This window comes from Amblyomma americanum, chromosome 2 (assembly GCF_052857255.1).
Source record: "Amblyomma americanum isolate KBUSLIRL-KWMA chromosome 2, ASM5285725v1, whole genome shotgun sequence".
Taxonomy (NCBI): Eukaryota; Metazoa; Arthropoda; class Arachnida; order Ixodida; family Ixodidae; genus Amblyomma; species Amblyomma americanum.
The window spans coordinates 146,194,866-146,222,075 of NC_135498.1; the positions used below are offsets into that span (position 1 = coordinate 146,194,866).

Consider the following 27,210-nt stretch of genomic DNA (forward strand, 5'->3'; position numbering starts at 1 on the left):
AGACAAGCAGTTGTTTGGGATAACCAGCCCTCAAGAGACGTTAGGATTCCGATACAGAGACAAGCAGTTTGGGATAACCAGCCCTCAAGAGACGTTAGGTGTGGTGCTTGAAACTGTTTTGTAATGAATGAAAGCAAGACTTACTTAGAGCACTGGTGAAGCACGACTTAGCTGCGGCACGTTTTACCAGTTTTGAGTGACACGAAGTGTAGGGAAGCAATGGCTTATTGCTACCCGGTTCGTACGACCAGCAAGTGTGGTTCTGCTTGAAAGTGAGTTTCAGGTCTAGAAATCTGATGGCCAGATTTTGAGGCACTTCGCTAGTCAATTTAAGTGGAAAACAACTCTGTTCAAAAATACCTTGGGTTTGTGAGAAGACGGTATTGAAATCATGGACATTGGTATTCAATGGGACAAGAAAGTCGTCAACCAGGGTTCTCCCCAGAAAATTTTGAGAGGTGGACATTTGAGGACCGGGGGGGTGGGGGGGGTGTAATAAAGAATAATGACAACACAGCAGACGTCCAAGCACAGTCGCACTATGCAGGAGGCATTTATTTCTGCATATTTTGCATATTACACCTTCAGCCGCCGATTCTTCATCTTGGCCCACTTTTCCACTACTATATCGTATGGGTAGCTGTTGACTTCAGGCCCTTCACATGCGATACGAATCAGACAGTCCAACGACTTCTCTTTCAGGCGATTTCGCAGTTGAGTCTTAATAAGCTTCAAAGCTGAGAAGTCTCTCTCGCAGTCTACTGTGTGTGGTGGGAGCACAAGGTACGACCCAGCTCTGTGCGCCATAAGTGGGAACAGCTCTTTCAGTTCATGTGCCACAAAAAGCAAGATGTCTTCTGCTGGCATCTTTTGCACGTGCTCAGACACAAGCACGAAGTTTGCAAATGCATTCCACTCTGCAAGCATGTCCTGGGTATAGGACTTGCCAAGAGTGGGGCACAGCTTCTCCAGAGCATTGGCAATTTCAATGCCATTGCCACCCACCATCTGTTCGTAGTTGCTGCGGGCAAACACAGTAGAATAACTTGCCAGTATAGGGTGGTCTTGGAACCTGTCCTTGATATTTTCTACCAGCTTGTTAATAAATGTTGTTTTGGTGGTCCGCAGCCATTCCTCCGATTCTTCTGTGGCTGTCGGCTGTATGTCATGGCTAACACAAAAGTCATTCACCTTTGTTCGACTGTTGCCCTGTGCTTCCAGGGTCTTTATGCAAGATTCGATGAGATCTTGCACAATGCCCATGTGCAGTGTCGACTTCTGAAGTGCTTTTGAAAGCCTATCAATGGATGGGAGAAGCTCGCACATCATCAGTAGGGTGCTGAAAAACTTCACATTCATCACAAACTTGAGCAGTCCTGCTGCCTTGATGTCATTGCGTTCTTCTGCCTCCCTGGACAGGCTGACTATGATGGCCGAGAAATTACTGCGGATGGCTGTGCATGACCCTCCAACGCCTAGCCATCGGGTGGTAGATGGCTCAGTGATCTTTCCTCCACCTTGGTGCTCCAGAATTTTTTGTACAGCACTCAGTCCAGCTGTTCGAACTGGGCTGAATGCATGAAAGTTGTACAATTGCTGCAACAGTTCTTTAAACTTGTTGACATATGGAACTGCTTTGGATGCCTGGCATGCTGCTAGGTTGAGTGTATCCCTACAGCTTGAAAGCTCTGGGGTGCTGTTAGAGCCTTTTGCTTGTCAGTTAACAACTTCACAGCTCCACCCTTCTTTCTTGTCATAACAGGTGCACCGTCAGTTCCAATTCCGCGAAGGGTGTCGAAGAGCAGGCCCTTCTTGGCCATAAAACCTTCCACGGCACATGCAATGTTGGTAGCATTGAGAGCTAATGCTCTTTCATCATTAAGATGTGGTTGGAGGATGTCCAGCACTGGCAGCACATCAATCATGGCCAAGAATTTCACTTTTAATTCCCCATTGAACATGTACAATCGCCCAATTTTTTAACCTGAACGCGCGAGCGTCGACCGGCCAGTCGATAAGCGCCGTACAACGGAGCATAGCGGCGAAGTGTGCGAGAATACGCGCGTGCGCACAATGCCCAGTCCAGTGCAGCTGCCCTCTGCCAGGCTGTTCCGGGAACCGGACCCCACCCCCTTTCGAGCACCGTTATCGTCTTCGTCTTTTCTTTTCTGAACGCTGCCATCACGCTATAAATAAAGGGTCAAGTGGCACCGCTTGGGCTCGATGGAATGCGACATCACGCGGCAATTTCCTGCGGCAAAAAGATATCTGCCGCTGGAAGTCCTGCTGATTAGAAACTTCGATGTTGCAAAGAATAGCGTGCCTTGCCTATGTCTGACCAGAAATAAATTTATTGCTTTTCTCGAGAGCGAAACCAGAAGAAAAACAACGCCTCAATAAGGATACCTTTGCTCGCACTGGTTACCAAGGGGTATTAGAGATTTTGGTAATTCCAGCTGCTTGAGAAATTGTGGGGTCCCGGGTGTCGCAACTCGCTTGTTGCCCTTCAGTATTTGGAGAAGGCTCCACCAGACTGAACAACCGTTGCGATGCGTCGCGGAAGAGAGTCGTACAGCGCTGGTACGAGGTCGTGGTCGATTTTCAACAGCTCCCATTCGGCTTCAACTTTGCGCCACAGTTCATCGCAGCTCACGTTGTGAAGACCCATTTTTGATAAGTTCTTTTTCATTAGGCCCCACACGTTTTCAATTACATTCATGTCCGCTCCTTGTGGCGGCCAGTCAATCGTCATGATTCCGAGTTCTTCCAGGCGGCCTTTGGCAGCGCGAGACGTGTGCACGGGGGACAAGTCCTGCTGTAGGATGAAGCAGCCGTCATTGAAAGGACCGTCGAGCACATGAGGCAGGAGCACCTGTTCGACGATATTAATGTAGGAGGCGGTACAAAATCGGCCCTGTATTCTGTATAGTGGTCCAAGGCCCTCTTTGGTTACAATCCCCCAAACGTTGATGCTTTTGCGTCCACTGGCTCTCACTTGGTGGACGTATCGGGGGTCATACCTACAAGAGAGGAGAACAATAAGTCAATTTAAAATTGCGGCAATTTACACCACAAACGTATCTTAAATTAACAATAACAAGAAAAGGCTCACAGGAATAAATTTGTGAAAATAGAAACAGGCACAAACTAACTAAATATTCGTAATAGGAAGAAACGAACCTCGTTAGGTCTGGTCTGTATACTTGGCGTTTTTGGTCCCACTGCGTGCAGAATGTGGACTCGTCGGTAAAGACGACATTGTGCCAGTCATCTGCTGTCCAGTGCAGATGGGCCTGTGCAAAATCCAGTCTTTTTGCTTTCGCTGTGTCGGAAAGAAGCGGCTTTTGGGCAGCACTTCGATTCTTCAGGCCTTCTTCCAAAAGTTGTTTTCTCACCAATTCTTCACTGACATCGAGGCCAACCGCATCTCTAACCTGGCCAGCCGTCATGAAGGGATTAGTCTCGGCGGCGAGAACCAAGGCGGCATCCTCTTCTGCTGTCGTCTTCCGAACGCAGTTCCTTGCTGCATCACCTATGCGCCCTTCGTCTCTAAACGCGCAAATTATCCTGTTCACTGTCGCTACATTTAAATCCAAAGCCATCGCGATCTGTCTTTGGGATGTGCCGCTCAAAGACATGCGTACTGCAGCTACTCTCTTTTCCTCTGGCACCCGAGGAGGCATTGTTGATGCTGCGTGAAGCAAACACTCCAGAAAGCGGATGCAAGGCCTTATATACTGTGAAGCGCGATAGCAATGACATCTGATCGGATTATTTCACTTATCAATTCACACTTCCCTCTCCTACAGAAAAGAAGGCGGTACCACGTTGCCTTTTCTAATCCTTTGTCAGTGGCGTGCAGAAAACAGAAGGAAAGGCGATAACGGACAAAAAAGCAGGTGGGGTGGGGTCCGGTTGCCGGAACAGCCTGGCAGAGGGAAGCTGCATTGGACTGTGCATTGCGCGCACGCGCGTATTCTCGCACACTTCGCCGCTGTGCTCCGTTATACGGCGCTTATCGACTGGCCGGTCGATGCTCGCGCGTTCAGGTTAAAAAATTGGGCGATTGTACCTGCAGTGGATGACAAGCTGCTCCAGTGTTGCGCAGTCGGTTGTTTCGTTGAACATAAGTGCATAATGCTCACTCTGCCGAAGTTCGTGTAGGATTTTGTCCTCAATAACATCCGAAAGGCAGGTTACCATCTCCTGAATAGACCTCTGGCTGCAGTACGTGGCGTTATTTCCGGTTGTTATCTGTGCTTTCACATAAAGCCCAAGCAGCGAGAGCAGACCGAGAAGCGGCTCGAAGTTCGTAGTGTGCGGTATCCTGTGTTTGCACAGGTAATACATAGATGCGAATGCGTGCCTCATAGCGTCGCGAGAGACCGGCAACTGCAATTTCTCAAGCGGCGACACTGCTACTTTGCTGTGTGCTTCAAGGGCTATAGCGTCGCGGTGCGACTGGCACGCTTCGTGTTTACGAACACTTTCGAGCCGGATCCTTTTGCAAGGCTCTGTGTTCCACACTGGCTTCTCGAAAGGCCTCTTATTATATTTTATGCACAGCTTGCAAAACATCCCACCTTTGATGTTGTCGTAGAAAAGCCAAGGACGGTCAATAATCCAAGATGCGTTGAATACCTATGCGTGCTTGCTGTCTTCGCCAGTATTTGGTACACTGCATGTTGCTTCAACGCTTGATGTTGAACTGCCATCATTATATGTATTTGATTTCTGCCTCTTCGACGTGGGCGATGTCGGGGGCTCAACAACGTCCACATCGGTTGCCATTGGCTGTGCATGTTGTTCTTCGGTACCGCCAATAACGTTTTCGGTCACTTTCGGAGAAGAAAACGACAGCACAGACGGCTGTCCAACTTTTCTCTTCGGACCCATCTTCAGCGCACGGCACAACTCCAAATACTTTGTTTGTTTCGTTCACATGTGAACGCTAAGGGCTAAGGACACCTCGCTAGCGCTAGAACGCACAAAGCCAAGTCCGAATGTGGAGTGGTCAGTGGCGCCGCACTGTGGTGAAAAACGGAACGTTTTGAAAGTGTAAATGCGGAAGACAAATAGGCGCTGTGCTAATGCTAATATTGCACGAAAAGAAAAATGCAGCTGTCCAGAAACATAAACAATAATGAAATCAAGTAAAAGAAAGCCGCCGTAAGCGTGAGCAGCACGATCGGTATCGGCGCGCGCGAAGGTCACGTACCCGGACGTACCAGCGATCGCGGCTTCGGCCGCTTATCTGTTTGGCGGGCGCGGTTGTTGCTGCGACGCGCGTCTTTTCTTTTCTTTTTTCTCTTTCCTCTTATTTTTTAATTCTTCTCTATCTGCACGCGGCAGCGGTGGTGGCTCGGCTCGAGCCAGTAGGCAGGCCCGTGCAATTTCCTTTTCATCCTTCTCCCAGTCACAACAACAACAATCCGTGCCGCCAGCTGTACAGCCTGCGTCTCTAGTTTGTGAGCGTGTACGAACAGCGCGCTTGTGTCCACTATAGTCCCTAGGGACCGTATGTCCACTAAAATGGACTTGTGGAAGCCGGCGCCTCACGCTCGTAGCGTCCACATCAACAGAAAGTGGCCCCCGAGTCCCGACTGTAGCAAAATTTAAGCCCGAGAGGTGGGCAGGTGGTTGGAGACGTGGGCGGTCGGACTGAGAGGTGGGCGGCAAAACCACTGCCGCCCACCGTGGGGAGAACACTGTCGTCAACATATCAGAAACATTGTAGAACCTTGGACCCTCTTAACTGTTCTTTGAGCATTCTGTCCATTTCTGCTAAAAAGCACCGGCACTATACAAGAACCAATGCAAACGCCTTGATTTTGTATGAAAATCATGTCATTTCAGGTGTAAAAGTAGATTCTAAATACAATTTTAGTAGCTCTAAAAACCCTCCTATGGAGAGGCCTGCCTCATTTTGGAATGCAGCGATGTCGTGCTTGTCAATACATTCCTCGACACATGAAAGAAGTTCGTCATGCGGCAGTGGGTAGTGAAGGTCTTTTACATCAAAAGAGCAAGCTAAGAGACCTTTGTTCCTGTGCTTTTCCAGAAATTGGATTACGTCCTGCGAATTTTTCACCTGATACGGGTCGTCTGAGGATAGAGAGTTTAAAATCTTCTTAAGAAATACTGCAACACACTTTTGCCATGTACCGATCTCAGAAATGATTACACGAAATGGAACATCAAGCTTGTGGGTTTCCGCTCTAAAAAATAGCTGTAAGCTGAGTCTTTCGGTTTTTTCTACTGATTTTGTTAATGCTTCCAGATTAAGGCGTTTACAAATATTGGCCAGACGGGCAGATGCCTTAATGAACGCCTGAAAGAAAATAATGTGTATAACACTGCTAAAGGGCATCTAGGCATTCATTGTAGAGATTGTGAGAGGAAAAATTGCTGCCCGGACTTCAAGAAGACCAAGGTGATAAGCAAGCACAATATTCAGCTAACTCGTGAAATCATCGAAGCTGAAAAAACTCGCCAGGTCAGTAGACACATGCGTTAGCAGCCTTTTTGTGGCAATTTCATCTCAAGAATTGGGCTTTTTAGCCACACGCAAGTGACATAGCGATGGCTTCTTCAGTTTCATGAATGGACGTGAGTGTTGTTCTTCTTTTTGCTATTTTGTGGCCACCTGTTTATTTCCACGCTCCAAACAATAAAATTTCAGTTGCAAGTCAGCGCCCGTCTGTGTGTCTTCCTTCTGCCAGTGTCCAAGTTCGCACTGTTCTTCAGGAAAATATTGCAAACCGATCTGTCGGATCGATATTTCTGATGCTGTTCCTTTGCAGAATGGTCCTTGTAAATGAAAATACCCTTTAGTACCTCCTGACTGAAGAGCTGAAATGCAAGGCTTACTCGCATTTCTTTTAATGCGTCTGGATGTGCATGTGCTTGCGTGATGTGTGGCATCACCTTCAATGTCAGATTCTTTATCCATTTTCCAGGCTTCCTCTGTTACACGAGCATGAGCGTGTCCACCTGGAATTTGTATGCCTTTTCCGACAAAAGCATTTCGAACACACTTCACCAGGTGGGTTTTACAGGGTGGGGCACTTTACACTTGATTTCCTTGGATGAAGCTGCACAGATTACAGATCAGTATGAGTGATCGATGAGCTAAACAGAAAGAAAGCTTTTAAGCAGTTTTAATGCAGCAATTAACCTGCCTAGACTTTTTGGCCATGTAACATCTTTGGTGGAAGTGCGGGGTAAATGATTTCCACGCCATGCAGCTCCGAAGCAGTCGTCAGGCCGGGCATACTATCATCATGGCTTAACCCGGTGTGTTGCAAACCACTCCTGCCGCTCCCTTCGTGGTCATGGCACCTCCCCATGATCCCGGTACCTTTTCTGGGAACGACTGCACCGATGTCGATGACTGGCTCAGCCTATATGATCTAGTGAGCACCTATAACTGGTGGGATCCCACCGTGATGCTGGCGAATGCTATCTTCTATCTTAGCGGCATGGCCCATGTCTGGTACGAAACTCACAAAGACGAACTGACGAGCTGGGGCACTTTTACAGAAAATCTCCATATTTTGTTTGAAAGACCCTATGGCCGGAAGCTCTCTGTGAGAAAGCAGCTCGCGTCGTGCGCCCAGTTGTCAACAGAAAGCCATGTTGCATATATTCAAGATGTCTTGGCGCTTTGCCACAAAGTTGACGCCGCCATGACAGAGTCCGACAAGTTGGGCCACGTTCTGAAAGGTATTGTGGATTATGTTTAAATTAATTTGTTTGCAAAGACTCTACTACCGTGGACACAATCATAAAACAGTGGCGTCACTTCGAGCAAGTTAAAAGCCGCTGAATTCCACAGCAGTTCTCTCGGCTCCCTAATACGGCCACCACCTCTTCCTGTGAGGAACAGCGATTACCGTTTGTACGTCCTTCGACGGTGTCCTCGTCGCCGACACTGTCTCCCTTTGTTCGCCGCGAACTGGAAGCCCTTGCGCCTCTGATGCCCCGTCCACCCGCACTTGATAACTTTCTACCCGTTGTGTCGCTGATTCAGGCTGTCGTGCGGCAGGAACTCACTAACCTGAACCTCCCTCTGGCAGAAGCCCAGACACCCCCAGCCACCTCCCTCTGTTTTTCGTCGCACCTATTATTCCACTCCACGTTACCGCAATCCCAATGAGTGCCGCACGGCAGACGATCGCCCCATCTGCTTCTGGTGCTCTCGCATTGGCCACATCACCCGCCATTGCCGCAGTCCATGGTCTTCACCGTCCCGCAACGTCTTCCCCTCCTTCTATAGTAGAGCACTGCACGGGCCTGATTTTTCAGCCTGGGCACAGCCCAGTCCCGCTTTATGAAGCCCGGCCCAGCCCAGGCCCATGATACCAAGCGCAGGCCCGGCCCGGGCCCGGGCGTACATGTGCCACAGGGTGCCACAAAAGGAGTTGGAGGCGCTGGTAGCCAAGACGCGTCCGAACGCACATCCTCATGAGCCCCTGGCTCAGACTGATCCATAGACGAGGGCCCCACCGGCGAGACTTTGATCACATGTCTAGCTTAGCTTCCAATTCCTGAATTTGGCGGGCTAAAATTTCGGTTTGGCCCTTCAGCTCAGCATTTTGTTGCTGTAGGTCAGTTACGGTGTGGGTAGCGGAGGGAGAAGGCATGAGAGTGGCGCTAGCCCTGCTACTCGCTTCGGGTTGGACAGGTGCCAAAATCGGGAAATTCTGGCTTAGAAGGTTGGCAGCAGCGGTTGCGCCTGGGTCTCGGACTTCACCAGTTACGCCACCCTTCAACTTTTGTGTTTCTTGTCTTTGTGGGGGGGTGTGCGGAGCTCGGAGTTGCTTGCCCTTTGGCTTGGTGGCAGGTGGGGTTCCTGGCTTGATCAGGTTATGGTACTTTCCAGGACATCTGGAAGATGCCGTAAGGTGTGCTGCACTGCAGAGCAGACACTTTGGGGAGCATTCGTGGTGGGCTGGACTTTCGTGTGATGGCCACCTCAGACCCGAGGTCCTTGAGTAGGCTGTCGACGATGGCTTCTGCTTGTATAATGGCAAATGTCGCCTTGAAGTCAATCGTAGCTGGTTTGAGTACGACAATAATTTTTTCGCACCTAATGCGTGCCCGTGCCGTCTGTAGGTGCCGCTATTTGGGCTTGGAAGCTTTGCCTCTCAAGGTCGAACCGGCAGCTTCCCCTCACGGAGCATGTGTTGTGCACACCACCGCCTGTTGTTGGGCGGCGTGCACTGCAGTCTAGCACGAATCCTCGGGTTGAACGTTGCCCATGTTCACGACTTGCAGGGTCGATGGATCATACCAACAGGCAGAGTTGGAGGCCGCCATTGCCGGGGAATCCCTGGTCAGGGCTGGCGGAGCTGTAGTCGCCGTTAGGCTTAGCACTGTGGCACCGAGCAAAATCATGAAAGTCCAAAAATTCTGCAAAGGTGGTCCCACTTTGACAAACATGGTGGTTATCAATGCCGCTGATTTTCAGGAACTTGCTAACACCAAAATTTAGGAGATCTGAGTTGATTGGCCGCAGATAATTGTGATCAGTGATGGAGCCGATGTGCGGCACGTCCGCTCTCATAACATTGCCAGCGTTCCTGCCCCTACAGTGCTGGCTACCAGTCTGGACATTTCAGTGGCTGCAACGATCTGCTGTCCAGGGTTTGATAAGCTGTGGATCACTGGTATGCTTTGTATATTTTTTCTCTTCTGCGTTGCGATACAATATGTTTGCAGTATTTCATAAATAAATAAATACTAAATAAACAAACAGTCTGGAGGTTTCAGCGGCTGCAACAATCTGCTGTCCACCAGGGTTTGATAAGCTCTAAATAAACAAACAGTCTAGAGGTTTCAGCGGCTGTAACGATCTGCTGTTCACCAGGGTTTGATAAGGTCTGGATCGCTGGTGTGCTTTGGATATTCTCTCCTGGGTGGCGATACAGTATGTTCGTAATATTTCGTAAATAAATAAATAAATAAACTGAGTCTGGAGGCTTCGGCTGCTGCGACTGTCTGCTGTCCACCGTGGTTTGATAAGCTCTGGATTACTGGTATGCTTTGTATATATTTTCTCTCCTGCGTGGGCATACAATATGTCCACAGTATGCCATTTAATGTGTGACTGTCCCCATCACGTAACATGGTTGTGTAGCATACGTTGTGTTGCTGTAGCGGCCTGTCAGATTTTTTTGCCTGCCTCCACCTCCACTTGGTCAGACATGCAAGTAGCCTTTTCTTGGCACCTGTGGTGCAATGTCCAAAGTTCGTACCCATCAGTGTTCAGCTTGGGGTCATTTTCACAGCGTAAACAAAAGTTAGGCAGCACCACATAGTCCAGTACACACCCAGTGAAGAGTTCCACTGTGGCATCAACGCCTATATGTAGCAAATGCCCATGCGTAATCGGTGTGCCACCGTAGTACAGTGGGCTCTCGTTAAACGGAACCTCAAGGGACCGGGAAAATATGTTCCGTTTATCAGGGGTTTCGTTTAAAGAGAGAATAGGTTCAGCATTGCGCAATCCGCTTCCGCGTGAACCCTACGCGGCTGGCGTGCGCGCGCGCAGTTGGCAGTCTCAGCGGATCTCAATTTGCGAAATCTAGGTAATAAGGAGAACGGTACACTATGAGAACAAACTTTATTAGAGAAAAATAAGCAGTGAATTTTTGTTCCAGTAGTACTAGTACTGAAATTTAAAAAAATGTCAAAAGAGTGGGAATTACCACTTATTGGCTAGTGAAAAAGGATTTTATATTTGCTTGTTTGAGCTCTCGCAGCTGTTTTTTGTTAATGGCATCACCCATACTTGACAGGCTGTGCAGAAACACTTCCGAACCTTCTTCTCGTTGGAAGAAACTCTTCAGCATTTGGACTGCCGATTCCGCCTGCGCAGGTGTCACCACAGGATCAGAGTCAGCGGTCTCGTTTTCAAGCTCTTCCTCCTCGTCTTCACTTTCATCAGGGGGGCAGACATCAGCTATAATGCTGTGCACGGTATTTTCTGGGCATGTTGCCACATCGCTGTCGATCTGGACATATTCATCAAGTTGAATGCCCATCGCAGCACAATTCTCTAGTAGCAAATCTTCCTCGGCTGCGTCGTGAACATCATCAGGCTCACTCTGTGTGCTGGGTTTTTCTGTGGTTGCGGCAAATCCCGCATGCCTGAAGCAGCTGGCAATGGTGGTTGCACTAACCTGCCGCCAAGCATCATCCAGGAGGTAAACGGCACGCAGTACATCTACCTTGTACTCCTTCCCCTGGTCCATGCATAAGAGCATGCTCCTAAGAAGATTTTTGCGGAAGCGCGACTTGAGCGCTTGAATCACACCCTGATCCATAGGCTGCAGCAGTGCTGTGGTGTTCGCTGGCAGGAATTCCAGCTGTATGGACTTCAAACCTGGCACAGTTCCGTGTCCAGGGCAGTTATCCACCAGGAACAAAACTTTCCGCTTGTTGCGAGAGAAGCGCGCATCCTCGCGATAAATCCACTCACTAAAAATGGCTTGCGTCATCCACGCCTTGCCATTGGCCTGGTATGAAACGGGCAAGGTTGCGACGTTTTTGAAGCAACGAGGATGCTTCGATTTGCCGATCACTAGCGGCTTCAACTTATCGCTGCCCGTCGTTGGCACCGATAAGGACGGTCAGCCTGTCCTTGCTCAGTTTCCCTCCGGTGCATTTCTCTCCTCTAAATGATAGCGATTTTGAGGGGAGCAACTTGTAAAAGAGTGCAGTCTCATCTACATTGTAGATGTTCTCTGGATCGTATTCCTCCAGAATCTCGGGCAGCCGTCTTTCTCGCCAGTCTCCGCATGCCGTCGCGTTAGCAGCGGCAGCTTCCCCTGAAACAGCACGAAACACCAGTCCATTGCGCTCTTTAAACCGGGTCAGCCACCCCTCGCTGCACGAGAAACCCTCGATGCCGAGGCGAAGAACAAATTCTTCCGCTTTTGGACGAATTAGTGGCCCGCTGATTGGGATGTTTTCACTGCGGGCTCTGCGCAGCCAAAGCACCAGGCATTTCTCCAAGTCTTCGTGGTCAGCCGCTCGCAGTCATTTTCTTTGAGGACCAAAGCGTGACGTCTCGAACGCCTCCCGCAGCTTGTCCTTGTCCTGAAGAATTCTTGTTAAGCCCCAACTCGATGGACACTTCCCAGGCGCACACGCGAAGCGCACACACGCACAAGCGTCTGGAAAACCGGTCTGCGCATGCGCGAGGCGCGAGCGGTGCGCGAGCAGGGCGCAGATATCCGACAATGTCAGATATTTGCGCCCCAGCGCGCGCCCGTGCCGGAAGGCACGTGCCGGTTTCTGACCGACGTGCACCAATGAGAGCGCAGCTCTCCCAACATACGGTACGGACTCTTTCGCGCCGTTTCTTGGGTATTGCTTTGTTTACCTATGGCTGCGGCGATGTCTCGGGTCATAGACAACGAGCTACTGATTGCTTCTGTAGAGAGGCGGCGCTCGCTTTGGCTGGCAAGCGACAGGCTTCATAAAAACAAGTATGTGAAAGCCGCACTTTGGAGAGAAGTGGCGGAGGAGGTTCTACCGGGAGAACCAGGTAGGTGTACACTTTGCTCATGATGAGCACTTCATGGTTGAAATGTGCTTTAACTTTTCGCGCTACAATTGTGCAGAAAGCGTGGACCTCGTACAGAAGCGCTGGAAAACGCTGCGCGACAAATTCCGCCGCCTGTACACGGCACGTCAGTTGGGGCGGAAGAGCGGCGCTGGCGCGGACGACTTCGAGCCCACGGACTTCGTGTGGGCACATTATGAGCAGCTGTTGTTCCTCAAGGACACGATGGTCACGAGGCCGTAAGTTCATCAATATTTTTATTCCCATAACGAGCTGTTCGCTTTGAGGAACACAAGCAGTGCTGTCGTTTGCCGTGGGAGGAACGCTGCATGCGTGAAGCCAGCGCTATTTGACGAGATGCGATTACATCCGAAGCGAATGTGTTCTTAATGCAGGACTTTTTGCAAGAAAATGCGGCATATTCTATGTGGCAAAGCTGCTGCTGAGCGTGCTGTTGCCAGTTGCTTCAGGTCACGCATTTATGACCTTTATGCATTTATTTCAGCCACGAGTGTGTTGGCAGTTCACTACATAACAGATGGAACTTTTGCTACTGATATTGGATGATTTCTTCCTTTCACTGCTTTTTTTATAACTTATGAGGTATTAATTTAATCCCCAGGTGACAATCTGTTATTGTTTTCCAATGGTTTCACCTGGTCCCAGAAGGAAGCCTTCTGGTTTGCTGCTGGTTGAAATAGCCCCTGTAGGGCACTAACTGGTTTTTGGCTTTAATCTACTGGTCCCAAAAGGAAGGCTCTGGTTTGCTGCTGGTTGAAATGGTCCCTGCTGGGAGCTTCTGGTTCTGAAGTGGGATCTACTGGCTCCTACTGAACTTTTTGTTGTCGCACTGACAACTTTTTTTTGTTGTATATGTTGTAATGGTATTCCTCAATGCACAAAATTTTTAATCTAGATCTCTTCGAGTTTTTATGCTACACATTGCAAAAATAGTGCTGCAGTTTAATGAGAAAACTATGTTTATTAACTGTTCCCCACTTACACTTGTGGGATGCCCTTAAAAAGGGAGCATATAAGCATGAGATGTTTGTCATATAAGTTGTGTATTGCCATGCTTTGTTGTTGGCGCTCAACTGTTACGATTAAAACCGCGTGTTCTCACTACAAGGAGATCTGCATGGTCCTGCAGGGCAACACATTTTAGTGTAGGCTGCTTCTGTTGTCCTGAACTTTTGAAGTGTTCTTATTGTCATTAAGCAACTCTTTAAACATTTTGTAACTTGTCAGAAAGGATTAAATCTAAGGACATATTACACGGATAGTTTAACCAAGTAAATGTTCGCACTGTCAGCAGTTACTGGTTCCAGCAGTAAGGGAATGGACCAATAAATCATTTGAACTGGGACCATAAAGAATCCCATTAGGACATTTTCACCACGTTCCTATCTCACACTTGTAGATGCTTGTAAAGACATAGCTGCGGCTCATGCCATTCTATTTAAAAGGATACTCTCTTGCCAAGATTCCAGTTCATGATCAGGAATGCCAGGTGGTGGAAATGCACAGATTTCATTTTTTATTTTTAGCTGTTATGTGGTTCTGGGAACTTACATGCCAACCAATTGTATTGAAAAAGTTCCCTCGCCATGAAATGCACGTGGCAGGCCATGTGGATACGTTCAGTCACACAGAAGTGCTGAAAATATGTCTGAGGGCATATCAGCTCCATTATTAATGAAGAAAATGTGACAATTGGGAATCTGCAACAACACTTTATGATGCAATGATCCCAGCTTGACTCTTGGATGTTTAAGCAGTAAGTATAGATCACGTTCAAAAAATCTCAATTCAGCATGACCAGAAATAAGAGACCTTTAGCCTTACTTGCCTGTACACTTCAAATAGGAAGCCCTCACAGTGAAATATACTGTTCAAATGAAGAGGTAGTATACGAGTGAAGACCAAGAAACACAGCAAATAGCACTGTAACATACAAAATATATTGAGCACTGAAAGTAAATAACACCGCTTTACATTGACAGGAATCATTTAACACATCTAATATGAGACTCCAACGCAAATGCTCAACATACTGTGTGCACCCAAAAGGCCTCATGAAGATTCCATGTTTATGCATATCAGTCTAGGAAAATTGGACGCTTTATGTGTACAAAAGGAACACCGCTGTTTGCAACGTGCTTTGTGCATTGCAGACAAAATGCGTTTTTTTATCATGTGCACTGTCACAACTAAGTTCTACGTGAGATTCCGTGGCACGAAACAAGAGACAAGAAACAAGTGCTCTTTCCTTCCTTGTTTTGTGGTATGGAACGGCACATGAATTACCAACTAGCCTGAACCCTCACACTTCTAAGCTAATGATTACAGGCAATGTTACCAGCGGTTCACCATTTTTCACTCAACACTATTTAATCAATCAGACAGGAATGCCATGTTAAAGTGCAGATTTCCTGCAGCTATACAGATACTGTATAGACAAGCCAAGGAGCTGCATAATATGCTTAGTGTGTGAGACTACAACTAAGTGCCATCAATGAACCTGCATATTTTATTTTCTATACAATGTGCACCAACTCCACACATATAGTTCTTTAGGTCACCACTATGCATATGTAACTCGCATGTATCAGACTTTGTTTCATATAACTTCCAGTTGGCAGGAACGTCTTCCTGCAACCAAGCAGTTGAAAAATGGCAGCACTTTTGTTGCATTAACTGCACACCAAAACCTTAGAGGGTAGCACAAATACTGTCACCTTTATACTACTATTATGGTAGTTTTCATGAAGAGGTGAGTAGTAGTAATGCATATCAAAAGCAGCCAAAAGATGAAGCGGTGCAGTGCACGATGCAAAATATTTGGGCACATAAGTAGGCGAACGGCTTAGAGCAGTATAAAAATTTCACAATGATGTATACAGGACTTTACAAGATGAAAATGCAAAAAAGCTAGGATATACAAGAGAGTATGCTCAAAAAATGGTATGCAAAACACAAGAGGAAGAGCATATGAGGATGCCACAGTATGTACAGCTATCATGAGTCAGGACAGGGTCAGTCCGTTTTGCAAAGATCATTGCATGACCTCAAAATGATGAATGGAAGTAATAAGGTTCGGTAAGCATATATCGAAACATTCTTGCAAACAGTGACTTGAAACACGCAACTTCATGGTGCATATACATGTACACTCTCATATACAGGACCTCGGGAAACTACAGGCAACAACCAAGGGAGCCAGTTCCAAATGGCGTGCCAGGGGCAAGCAGTACGCCGGCGTACGAGCACAACAGTGCCCCAGAGCCATTGCAGACAGTCATTGAGTTGGAGGAGTGGAGCCTGGACTGCGCATCGCAGGCTTCACTCGTGCATGAGGTGGTGAGTGACGAGCCACTGCCATCACGCCACGAGTCGCTGCCGTCCCGCCACGAGTCGTCTGCGTCGAGCCAGTCGGTGCCATCCCTCCAGGCACCTGTTGGTTCGATGGAACAAGAGGCGTCAGTGCTGCAGTCATCAGCGCCTGACAGAACAAACGAAAGAGGAGGAGAGAATGTGATGATAGTCTGGCTGAACACGTCGGAAAACTCACAGATGCACTGCAGACCTGCGAGGGACATGACGAGCACGACCTCTTTTGTCTCTCAATGGCGAAAATGATGAAGCGCGTGAATAAGAATCAGCAGATTGACCTGCGCGTCAAGCTGCTACAAGTTTTTAATGAATTTACTTTTGAATAAAGTTGCAATGTTTGGCGTCTTTCTTTCAGCTCTAGAATATGCTTAAAATGTGACGCCAAAATAGTCACATTTATGCCGCAATGTGAAATTGCGATGCGCGAGAGATTTTGTTCAGTAACATCTGCTTGGTTATGTGCCTGACACAGGCTATAGGCTATGGGATTCAAGAGTATAGATAATTCCTTTACCCCAAGGAAAGAATTTGTAACAAGCACCACAGAGGCCGTGCTTTTGATTGCCCAAGCACATTATGCGTAAAGAGGCGTCAATCTGTTGTGCAAGCCTCAAAAAATCGCCGGTGTGCAGAAATTTCACTCTCAACACTGAGTCTAGCACTTAACATGGTTGTGCGTTTTTTCTGAGACAGCGCCATTGCCCCAATGCATATTTTGACAGTAGCCCCACCCTTGTTTGCCGTGAGCGTTCATTAAACCAGTGGCCATTATAAGTAGGCTTGACTGTACTTCTTTCCAGTCAGAGCAGTGCTGTCATGTGTTCGTTCCTGAATACATAGGGCCGCAAACAGCTTCATGCATGGGCAAAGCTAACGTAGTAAGAAATTCCTATGCATTTCTCTTAACCACTAGAGTACCTTACCTTCACTGTCTAGGATGGCACTGCTGGTCTTGCACCCTGCTGAACTGCCTCCTTTGATATTCCTGGCTGCTGCCACTGCCAGGGAACTTCACCAGCCTTGCTGCAGAAGTATGCAGCAAACTGCTCCCTGGCCGCAGCAGCATCAGTGTGGTGGTTGCGTGCACGTGTCGGAGCCAGTGCAAAGTACTGACGCTCCACACAGCTCTCCCCCAACATCCGTCGCTTGTCTCGCCGCCAGTACCCATCCACAACATTCCCAGACATGTCTTCCCTGTCTGTCAAGGTCTGCGACTGTGGATTTCGAATAGTCAGGAAGTTGTGGAGGATGCAGGCAGCCTTGACAATGTAGTCCACATTACTCGGGTGCAGAGGGATAGTGCGCAATAGGATGCGCCACCTGGCCGCTGTGATTCCAAAGGCGTTCTCAGCACAGCGTCTGGGTGAAGAAAAAAAACAATAACAATCAACAAACAAAGGTTGTGACATATCCAGTGCATTTATTAACGAACACATGCGTGGGGATACAGATACAATGGAATTCAATCTGTCCAGAGCTGCTTGCTTTGTGCTTTCCATTTATTCAAGCTGACACTTCCGCGTTGTGAATACGAAGTGTATTGAGAAAGCTTGCATTAATTCAATGTCTGTACAATTCCAACATTTTTTTCAGTTATTTTCATATTGTCTTTTTGAATTAAGCCTGTGTTCTACAGTCAAATCTCGATACAACGAATTTCAAGGGACCACCGAAAATGATTCGTTATTTTGAAATATCGTTAATGTGAAAGTCGCGTAGAGTAGCGCCAATAATTTGAGATCACCTACCTCAGCTGTACAGCAGCGGGTACGCTGGGAAATAACCGTTTCCGGCCAATAAATACACAGGGTTGAACACACAGCATTTATTTAAAAAAATCGGTGATCTTTTTCTGCTTAGTGGAGGCCAAACGTTGCAAAACAAACGACTCGATGTCGTCGACTTTCTTCTGTACCACCTCGGGCACACTGGCAGAAGCCCCAAGGAAGGCGCGCACCTTCGCAATTGCACTCAACACATCGGAACCCGAGACGCAGTCGTCCGGACGATCAGCGATCTCCGCCTCCACGTCGTCGTCGTCGTCACTGCCATCCTCCGGCTCGCAAGCGCTGCTCACGATGTCCTCGGTTGTGAGCTCCGCCGCCGTCCACGCAGCCGCGTCGCACTCGACGTAATCGTCAAATGTCACCGAGGGGTCTATGGAGAGCTTTTCTTGCGCCTCCACCCACAACTCGCTTGCGTTGTCGTCGTCGTCTTCGCCTTCGCGATCTTGCGGATTGGCTGGCGTTTTCAGTAAACCTGCCTTCCTCCAGCAGTTTCGAATCGTGATGGGACTGACCTTCCACCACGACCCGGTGAGCATCTCCGCGGCCTGCTTGACGTTTATTGCCGTTGGCTGGTTCAGTCGAAGGTTAATCAACAGCCGCTGAACTAGGCGCCTTCGAAATTCGGCCTTCACACTCCTGATTATCCCCTGATCCAGAGGCTGGAGAAGTGAAGTACAATTCGGGGGCAGGAGCTCGAGGCGCACATTCGTCAAGCGAATGTTGACAAGATGCGCTGAGCAGTTGTCGACTATCATCAGGATTTTCCTGCCTTCCTTCTCCATGTCGCTGTCGACCTTGAGGAGCCACTCAGAAAAGATATCGCGCGTCATCCAAGCACGGCTGTTGGCTCGGTAGTCACACGGCAGCGACATTACATTTTTCAAGCAACGGGGCTTTAAAGATTTCCCAATGACGAGAGGCATGAGCTTCTTCATGCCAGTTGCGTTACAGGCGAACAGCACGGAAATCCGAACCTTCGATTTCTTCCCGCCTTTGCATTTCATTCCCTTAAAATGCATCGTTTTCTCCGGGAGGAGCTGATAGAAGCACGCGGTCTCATCGGCGTTAAAAATGTCATCCTCGGAGTAAGACCGCACGACTTCTTGAAAGTGGCCGTTCGTCCACGCAGCGGCACCCTCTGCGTCCGCTGCTTTTTCTTCTCCGGAGGCCGTCTGCCAGGTGATCCCGTTTCTTTGACGAAAACGGTAGAGCCACCCCGCACTTGCTTCGAAACCATCGACTTCAAGCGCTGCGGCGAATTCTCGCGCTTTTTCGTGAAGCATTGGCCCCGACACTGGCACGCCTTGCAATCGGGCATCCTTGAACCAAGTCAACACTGCTTCATCCACGTTTCGAAAATTCCCGAGCCGCAGCCGTTTCCTGCTTGGAGCAAGCTGAGACCTTTGGTGAAGCTCAACTATTTTCGCACGATCCTTCAAGATCGTCGCAATGGTCGACGGCGCCACACCAAGCTCCTTGCTGATGTCGATCTGCCTTTTCCCGGCATCAATGTCCCGAAGAATTGCCACTTTATCCTGCAGCGAAAACTGCTTCCGCTTCTTTCTGGTGGCCTCCGCAGAATTCATCGTCGTCCGAACGGCAGAGTGATAGCGCGGCAGCCGAATATCAACACGTCCTCAACGAAACAAAGAACGGCGCGGGCGCTCCGCAGGCTCAGTGCGTAAGAAAGAGCAGGCCTAGTCACGCATTCCACTTGCACGTTTGGATTTGGATTTGGCTAGTTTCCCCGGACGCGGCCTCCGCGATTGCCTCCGGCAGCGCTGCCGGAGCGGATCCCTGAGGCCACGCTTTGTATTGCTCGCATCCCGCGATCGGTTCCGAAATTGCCGCTTTTCTTTCTGCGGTGGATGTAAATTCGTAGTAATGAGGTATTTAACTTGAGTGACAGCGAGAAAATTGCAGTCGTTATTCTGAATTATTCGGTATTTTGAAATTCGTAGTACTGAAAAATTTTTACATTGATAGCATAGGCCTTCGGAAGGGGATTTTCGAAATGTTCGTAATTCTGAAAAAATCGTTAATCTGAGGTTCGCTGTAACGAGATTTGACTGTACCACTTTCTTGCACCAACAACTTGCCAACCGTGATTAAACAATGCCACATCATACCGTGCTCTGCTTAACCGGTAGTTGAAGATCCTCTTCTGGTTGTCTAGCTGCCTAGATGGATAAGGGCGCATAAAATCAACTCGAAGCTGGAACGCTTCGTCACCCACGAAAGCGAAGGGCGCAGTCTCTTGGGTCCCAGGCAGTCTTCCAATTCTTGGAATGTCCAGGCGTCCCTCGCTGAGGTCACACCCGAAGTCACTTTTTTTTAGTGTGCCACCATCACTAAGCAGGCCTTCAGCACCGACATCCACAAGGATATATTTGCATTCACTGTCGACGACAGCCATGAGAACAACAGAGTATGAGCCCTGAGATGAAAAGCGTAGCACAGACAATTAGCACAGGTGGCAGCTCACCTAGTCGGAAATGTTCAGTGTGACAATGACAAGGCATGACTGCATGCTATAGAGCATGGTGCAGTAAAATCTCATTTTAAGAGACACTGCTATAAGAGACATGCGAGAATGGCTTGGTTGGTTCCCCTGTTTACCATGTTAACAACTTTTGACACGGACTGACACAGCGCAACGGAACGAGGACGAGAAGAAGAATCGCGAAACACAGGACGGGCGCTCAGAGGACATCAAGGATATTCTGCAGAAAGGGCCCAAGTACTCATATGAACCGACCACTACACGGCCTCGGTTGTTGGCCATGGTTAGGGAGGTTGCTGACCGGACGCGCACACAGGACAAGGAACGCCTCATCGGAGACGGCGTAGACTACGTCATAAAAAACGTGAGTCACAGCCTGAGGAGATGCGTGCGTGTTTGCATAAAAACATATTGTGCAAACTACAATTCAGTTTATAAATGAATTTACTTCGGCCGGTTTTAGCCTATGCAGTCTAGCAACCATACGGCTGCGCAAGCGATGCGCGAGCACCAGCGCGCGCCAGCAACTGGCCATGGAGATTCGCACCACTTTCGACGTCCGTCGCGGCGCGCCGCTAGGCGCGTAGGCGCTTCGCGTGTGCGCCTCGCAAGTGTCCATCGAGTTGGGGCTTTAGGCTGCTTTTGGGGACGGCGTACTTCGTCGCTAGCGCCGTTTTCGTGAAGCCACCACTCTCGAAGTCGTTGATGATCTCCATCTTCCTTTCCAACGCAAGTGCATTGTGCGGTCGTTTTTGCGCTGCCATCGGACCGAACAAAAGCTCTAGGGCTCTAGGGCTTAGGCCTAACTGAACACAACCGCCGTGAACGCGAGCGAGCGATGCGGAGGGCAGTGTACGAGCAAACCGGAAACCGCCGGAGACGGAAACCGGAGTGGTGACGCGGGGAGGAGAAGGAGGGGAGCATTGATGCGTACCGCGATGGCACTGCGCTTGTCCAACTAGTTGCGGTTTCGAGTTTTTCGGTTCCGTTAACGCGGTGGTCGCAAAATTTGAGTTCCAATTAACGAGATTTTTTTTACATTGGCTTAATACAAAACCAACCAATCGCGAGGCGTTTGTTCCGTTTAAGCGGTAGTTCCGTTTAACCGATTTCCGTTTATCGAGATTCTACTGTACATAGTGATATTTCCCCTGTGTCCAAGCACAAGTCATCATACACCTTCACGACTACTTGTGCGACCTGTTGCCAGTCGGACACCATTGCACGACTAGCCAGAATATTTACCACAAAAGGTTCGCAATTTTTCTTGCCGGCAACCCTCCATGAATTCCACTCGGCCACAATTTCGCCACAGTTACACAGTACGGTCAATTTCACGGCGAGGCCATAGCCACGGTTGCTTGTAACTAACCTCAGGCATCTGCGAGACGTTTTGCACCCCAGTGTATCCAGAAAGACGTTCGCAATTTTTGAAGTCGAGACCTGTATATGAAGGTGCTCTATCTGCAGCTGATTCTGTGTACGTACCACTGCAGTCAGTGAAGAGGGCTGTCTTTCTTGTGGTCGTGGGCAGCGATTCCAGCCAATCAAGCTAGCTTGCTCATGGGGGACCTTTTTCTCAGTAATGTTCCATGCATGCGCTAGGTTTCCTCATCCGCCATTTTTGCTATGTCCGACGAAAAGTGGGGAGGCGTTTCCCTCAATCATTTTTTGGCAAACGATGTCAACTCAATCAGCAATGGGGCAAAATGTGAGGCAATAATTAGGTGCTGTGGTAGCATCTTTTTGACTGCTCACAGCACCTCTCAAGAAACTGGCAGTAAGACAGTCTCTTGAAACAGAAAGTGCGATCCTCTGAAAATACTCACTGGCAAAGGAAAATGCTGGATAAGCCGACGTTAGAGCTCTGTAGGACAGCTAAATAGGACCGCAGTGATCAAAATTAATCGAGAGCCCTCTTCTGCAGCTTGCTTCATAAGCCAGTGTAATACCCCTGTCACACGGGCACTCTAAAGGCACTTTGAACTAATGCTCCTTTACGCGCCCAAAGGAGCACTACTTCAAGGGAGTTCGTCCGTGCTACACGGTCGCGGAACGACCTTCGCAAGAAGTTTTTAGCGCCCTCATCGGCGAAAAGCGTTATTAAAATTGCAAACCTCACTGCACATGTAAATACAGAAATGTCACATTTTTTTTAGTAAATTAGTTTTATAACCGTATTATGTTAAAGCAACGCAATTTTAGCTGCAATAATGACATGATTTTCCAAGTACAGAGCATAACATCACAGTGCTGGCCACACTGAGCCCTACTCGCTCAGTCTGGCTCAGGCTCAGCTTCGTTCTTCGGTTGTTCCCTTTGGTTCTTTTGCCCCTGCGATCGTTGTTTTTGCAGTCACGTTTTTCTGGTGTGCCTTGTGTTCGGCGGTCTCCATCAAAATGAGTGACGATCCACGCGACGAGAGAAAATTTTAAATTGCGCTTGCAATGAGTGTGGTTTTGTCGTCGTCCGTGGACCTTGCGCTATCAAGGCGAAAGGTGCGTGAAATAAGGCGGCGTCTCTTGGCGAATAACGCCTTGCTTTTAGCACTGGCCTCGTCTCGGCGCACAGTGCGGCGGCAAGTGTGGGCATACCCCCGTAACGAACGGTGGTTTGAAGACACGCTGCCTGGTTTAGGTAGCCGACACTTCCGGCAATCTTTTCACGTGTCGGAGACAAGTTTTCGCTATCTTGTCGATGTTTGTCGACCAGCAATGGAGCGACAAATCACAAACATGCGTGAGCCCATCCCCGTAGAGAAACGCGTCGCAGTCGCTTTGTACAAGCTCTGCTCGTGCGCAGAGGACAGAGTCGTCGCTGATGTCTTTGGCATTGGGCGGTCAACAGTCAACGAGCTCTACAGAGAATTCTGTGAGACTGTCGTGGCTACGCTGGAACACGAGTGGGTGAAAATGCCCACTGCCGTCGACATGCGTGCTCACATAAGAGAATTTGAAGCTATGTGTGGGTTCCCGCGTGTGGGTCACGGTTAAAGAAACGTGTTTCAAGTCGCCCGTGTCAGTGATTGAAGGAACTCCAGTAGCACAGATCATACTCTGTGACCAGGCATTTCCACTGACGCTGCATTTACTCAAGCCATATGCTAATGCCCCAAACGGTTCCAAGCAGGCAATTTTTAACTATAACCTGTCAAGGTCAAGGCGAATTGTGGAGAATGCGTTTGGTCGTGTGAATGCCCACTTCAGGTTTATCATGAAGAGAATGGAATGTAAACTGCTGAATGCAGAACAGGCCATTAGGGCGTCCTGCACGCTGCACAACATCTGCGAAGCCTTTCGAGATAATGTGGAGGAGCAGTGGGTGCAGGACGTGCACAACTACAATGCATTGTACGAGCAGCCCTCGCACAACACTGATGCTTGCACCACTGAAGGCCAAGATGTAAGGGCCGCACTTGCCGAATACTTCTGGAAACTGGCCCAATAATCCCACTGATACACACGCAGCTCAAGAAGACACTTATTTTTCTAAGTATTTAAGAAGCGCTTCAGTCAAGCGTTTTTCTGTGGCGGCTGATTCGCGGAGAATATCCAGCTCCATTCTGCGAAGCTCCATTTCTTCTTTCCGGCTTTCTTTGATGTCGGAGCACAACTGCCGGTTTGTGTTCACCAGCTCCGCCAGCAGACTCTTTTGGGTGGCATGCCGGCTTGGTTTTGCGGCTCGGCGACTTGCTGCCACTGGTTGGGCCCTGCTGCTGTCCTCTGTGTCGGCTGTTTGTGATGAAGAGGACGAGGGCAGTGCAGTAGACTCGAACAGCACTTCGTGTGCTGGTGCCGGAGGTGTCCGACCAGCAGTGGCATCTGTTTCAGATTCTTCGTCACCTGATAGTGCTGTTGTGCCATTTTGCATGCTATCAATTATCTGTAAAAGCAAAAAATATACTGCATGTAAACATATTTGTGCTTCCAACGATACGTACGCAGCTCAAGCAAACACTTAATTTTTTTAAGTACCTGAGAAATAATTACCTGTTGCATGCAGCCTTCACAATCTGAACAGGCGTAATAAACCAATTCCTATATTGAATATTCGACGCTACTTTAGCATTTTGTGGTGAGTGTGACATTTCTCATGGGAAATTTTCATTCATGTGTACATCTTTACTCATTCGCAAGCGGCGCTGTGAGTAATGAATAAATATGCCAAGTTTCCATGTGTCACGCCATAGAGGATCAATGCGTCTGCTTCCTGATAAGTTACAGAAAACAGAAGAGGTCTTCCTCACGCTGGGTTCACAGCTAGGAGCCCTGCATTGAGCTACAGAAGCGTACTTACCATCTGAACAGTGGCACCATCGCCACCAATTGTCTCGTCTACTAGGCTGCTGTCGTTGACAGGCAAGCAGCCAAGAAATTGGGAAATATCTTTGTAGAAGCGCCTCGTGATGGCACCTTGTCCCGTTGTTTTTCGGCTCAGCAACCTGCAAGAAACGTACGACTTTGTTGCAGTGGTCTTTGTAAGCTGCAGAGGACTCTACATGACTGCTGCTAGGAAAACGATCACCTCTTCTCAACATGCAGTCACTGTTGATCTGCCGAGCAATGTGTTGCATGTATGTTACTTTCAATGCTTACACTATTACTACTGCTTCCACTAGGACCAGCTCAATGCTTCTGCGCAAAATGAATTTATGTGCCCATGTTTTATGCACCAGGCAGTCGCCACGGGGAATGGTTTAGAAAAGGTTTGGCATCCGAGATTCAAGGTAAAAGTCAAGATGCCTTGCAAAAAGAACTAAAAAATTAGACGGAAGTTGTGCGATAAATATTACGCACAAATGCATTAAGCATTTGCAAACCTGCCTTCAGGAAACGCAGATATCACTACATCGTAGCGGCGTATGTTCAGTCACGACTAAAGGCATGAATATAGAATGGTGACACATTACTTTAATTAGCGCCGAGTGAACGGCGAAACACAATAGCACGACTGTTTTTCGTACTGTTTTAAAACGTGGTGCTCTAGCACAAGCTGCTCAATACCCTCAGAGGTTCGTCACGCGAAAAAAATCGATCGACGATGCAGGTGTGCAGCCTCGCATCTGATAACAGCACTCCTGCGGTGAATGAGCAGCGCACTGTAAGGCAAAACAAAATGAAGGGTGCCACTTACCGGTACCTGTTTCCAAGGTTTTCAATCTTGGATTTTATTTCCTTCACAGTCTTTTGAATACCCTGTGCACACAGGCACTCCGCAATGGAAATATATACGCGCATGTTGCGTTTCGTGCTGCGCAAATCGCTCAGGTGGTCTTGCCACACTTTAATTAGTGACCGCGTTTCGTCGTCAGTCCAACATGCCTTCTGCTGTGCTGGCGAAGCTGCAGAGTTGTTTTCCATTGCGAGCACTGAAGGCAAATGGAGTGACGACCACGCTACTCAGGCAAAATGGAGGACGGTTTGTAAACAAGCGCGGCCGTCTCTACAGTAACTGGCGGCGACTGGGAACAAGAGTGTAGTTGCGCAAATCGCTTCAAATACCTTATTTTACATCAATAAATGATCCAAAAGTTCATTGCAGCAATTAAAATAAAGTTTTCTTTGAATACGTTTTGTTATCACTAATCAGTTTTGTAATTTTTCGCCAAGCCGCTGTCGTCGAGATTACACAGGTCGCGCGTGCATGAGTTCGGGAAACTCATTCAATGGGCGAATGTCGTTAGCTGTGAATGTCATTGACTGTGCCCGTGTAGCAGCGAAAAAAACTCCATTCAAACTTAATGTCATTCGCTGCGAATGACATTCAACGTCCCGTGTGACAGGGGTATTAGTTTACAGCAAAAAAATGTAAACAAGGCAGGAATTCAGGTGGGGCAGTGGCTGAGCCTCCTCATGAGAATACTTGGGGAGGCTCGGGCCCCCCCCCCCTGCCCCCCCTGTTCCAGCATCCCTGTAACCCAGGCTCCCCTTTACTCAGGACTCCTTTAAACTCACATAAAGGACAGATGAATAGTCTTTACGCCCAACAGCTCATGTTACGTGCCTAAAATGCTAAGGACACAGTGATGCGATGAGCTCTTAACTGCAGCTAGCCTATAGCCTGGCCAGGCTCAGAGGCCTGTAGGTGCTGCTCGCGGGTTGTAAAAATCTCAGGCCTCTGAATGTGTTCTGCAACCAATTAAACAGCAAACGAATTGCTAGGACAACCGCGATACAGCAAGCTATAGCTAATACCTAACGAAACCAAGTGCGGCAGCAACTTTTCTTGCATTTTAGCAATGTTCTAGTGTGCAGCACCACGAAACAATAAAATTGCTCTACACCATCATCTCGACCAAAAGCTATTCAGTATTGCCAGTGCGCAGGAAATGCATTTATGAACGTTATAAACTCATGCCCAATCGGCGTCATGGATTTACTTGGGATCATGGGATTGCTCAACCTTACATCATGGACTTGTTTGATTTGACAGGCCCACTTAGTACCGGACTGAACACGACCCACTCTCACCGCGGCTCAGATCATGATCTGAATGTGAGCCCGTATTCGCGATTCACATCGTGACCTGAATGTGAGCCCGGACTCACGACTGACATCGTGATCTGAACGCGAGCCCGAACTCCTTCACATCTCAGATCATGATATGCACATGAGTCCGGGCTCACTCACGGCTCAGAACATGATCTGAATGTGAATCCGGACTCACTCCATGGCTCAGATCATGATCTGAAATGAGCCCGAGTGAGTCGACTCGTGAATGAATTCACCGGCCATAGTTTCGTTCCCATTCTGTAAACCGTGTAGCATCAAGTGGTGCGGTAAACATATGGAAACATGCTCCTTGTTCGAGCGGTAACTGCCTTAACACAATGGCACTCTAAAGCAAGTCTCTTTGCATGGTCGCTTTGGTTTTGACATCTTTTTGTGTCGTGACATGTAGCTCGTTGAGTGATGGGCACGTGAAAAGAACAATCGGGAGCTCAGTCCATGATT

General features: G+C 48.5%; 1 protein-coding gene, 1 long non-coding RNA gene and 1 pseudogene across 3 annotated transcripts in view; 2 read left to right on the top strand and 1 right to left on the bottom strand.

Moving 5' to 3' along the window:
* Positions 1-27,210, top strand: part of LOC144121869 (uncharacterized) — a 114,453-nt gene that overhangs the window by 11,869 nt on the left and 75,374 nt on the right. The gene's annotated exons all lie outside the window — the stretch shown is intronic.
* LOC144121867 (zinc finger protein 862-like) lies at positions 536-5,282 on the bottom strand (annotated as a pseudogene).
* LOC144121868 (uncharacterized) lies at positions 11,804-16,351 on the top strand. The gene is made up of 2 exons (XM_077655288.1): positions 11,804-12,813; positions 15,760-16,351. The coding sequence occupies exons 1-2, from the start codon at positions 12,590-12,592 to the stop codon at positions 16,211-16,213; spliced, it is 678 nt and encodes a 225-aa protein (XP_077511414.1). The 5' UTR covers positions 11,804-12,589; the 3' UTR covers positions 16,214-16,351.

Bases quoted from the DNA above. Each gene is read 5' to 3' on its own strand.
- LOC144121868 (XM_077655288.1), top strand. From the start codon at position 12,590: ATGGTTGAAATGTGCTTTAACTTTTCGCGCTACAATTGTGCAGAAAGC. The intron at 12,814-15,759 runs GTAAGTTCATCA...TCTCATATACAG, and splicing joins GACACGATGGTCACGAGGCC to GACCTCGGGAAACTACAGGC.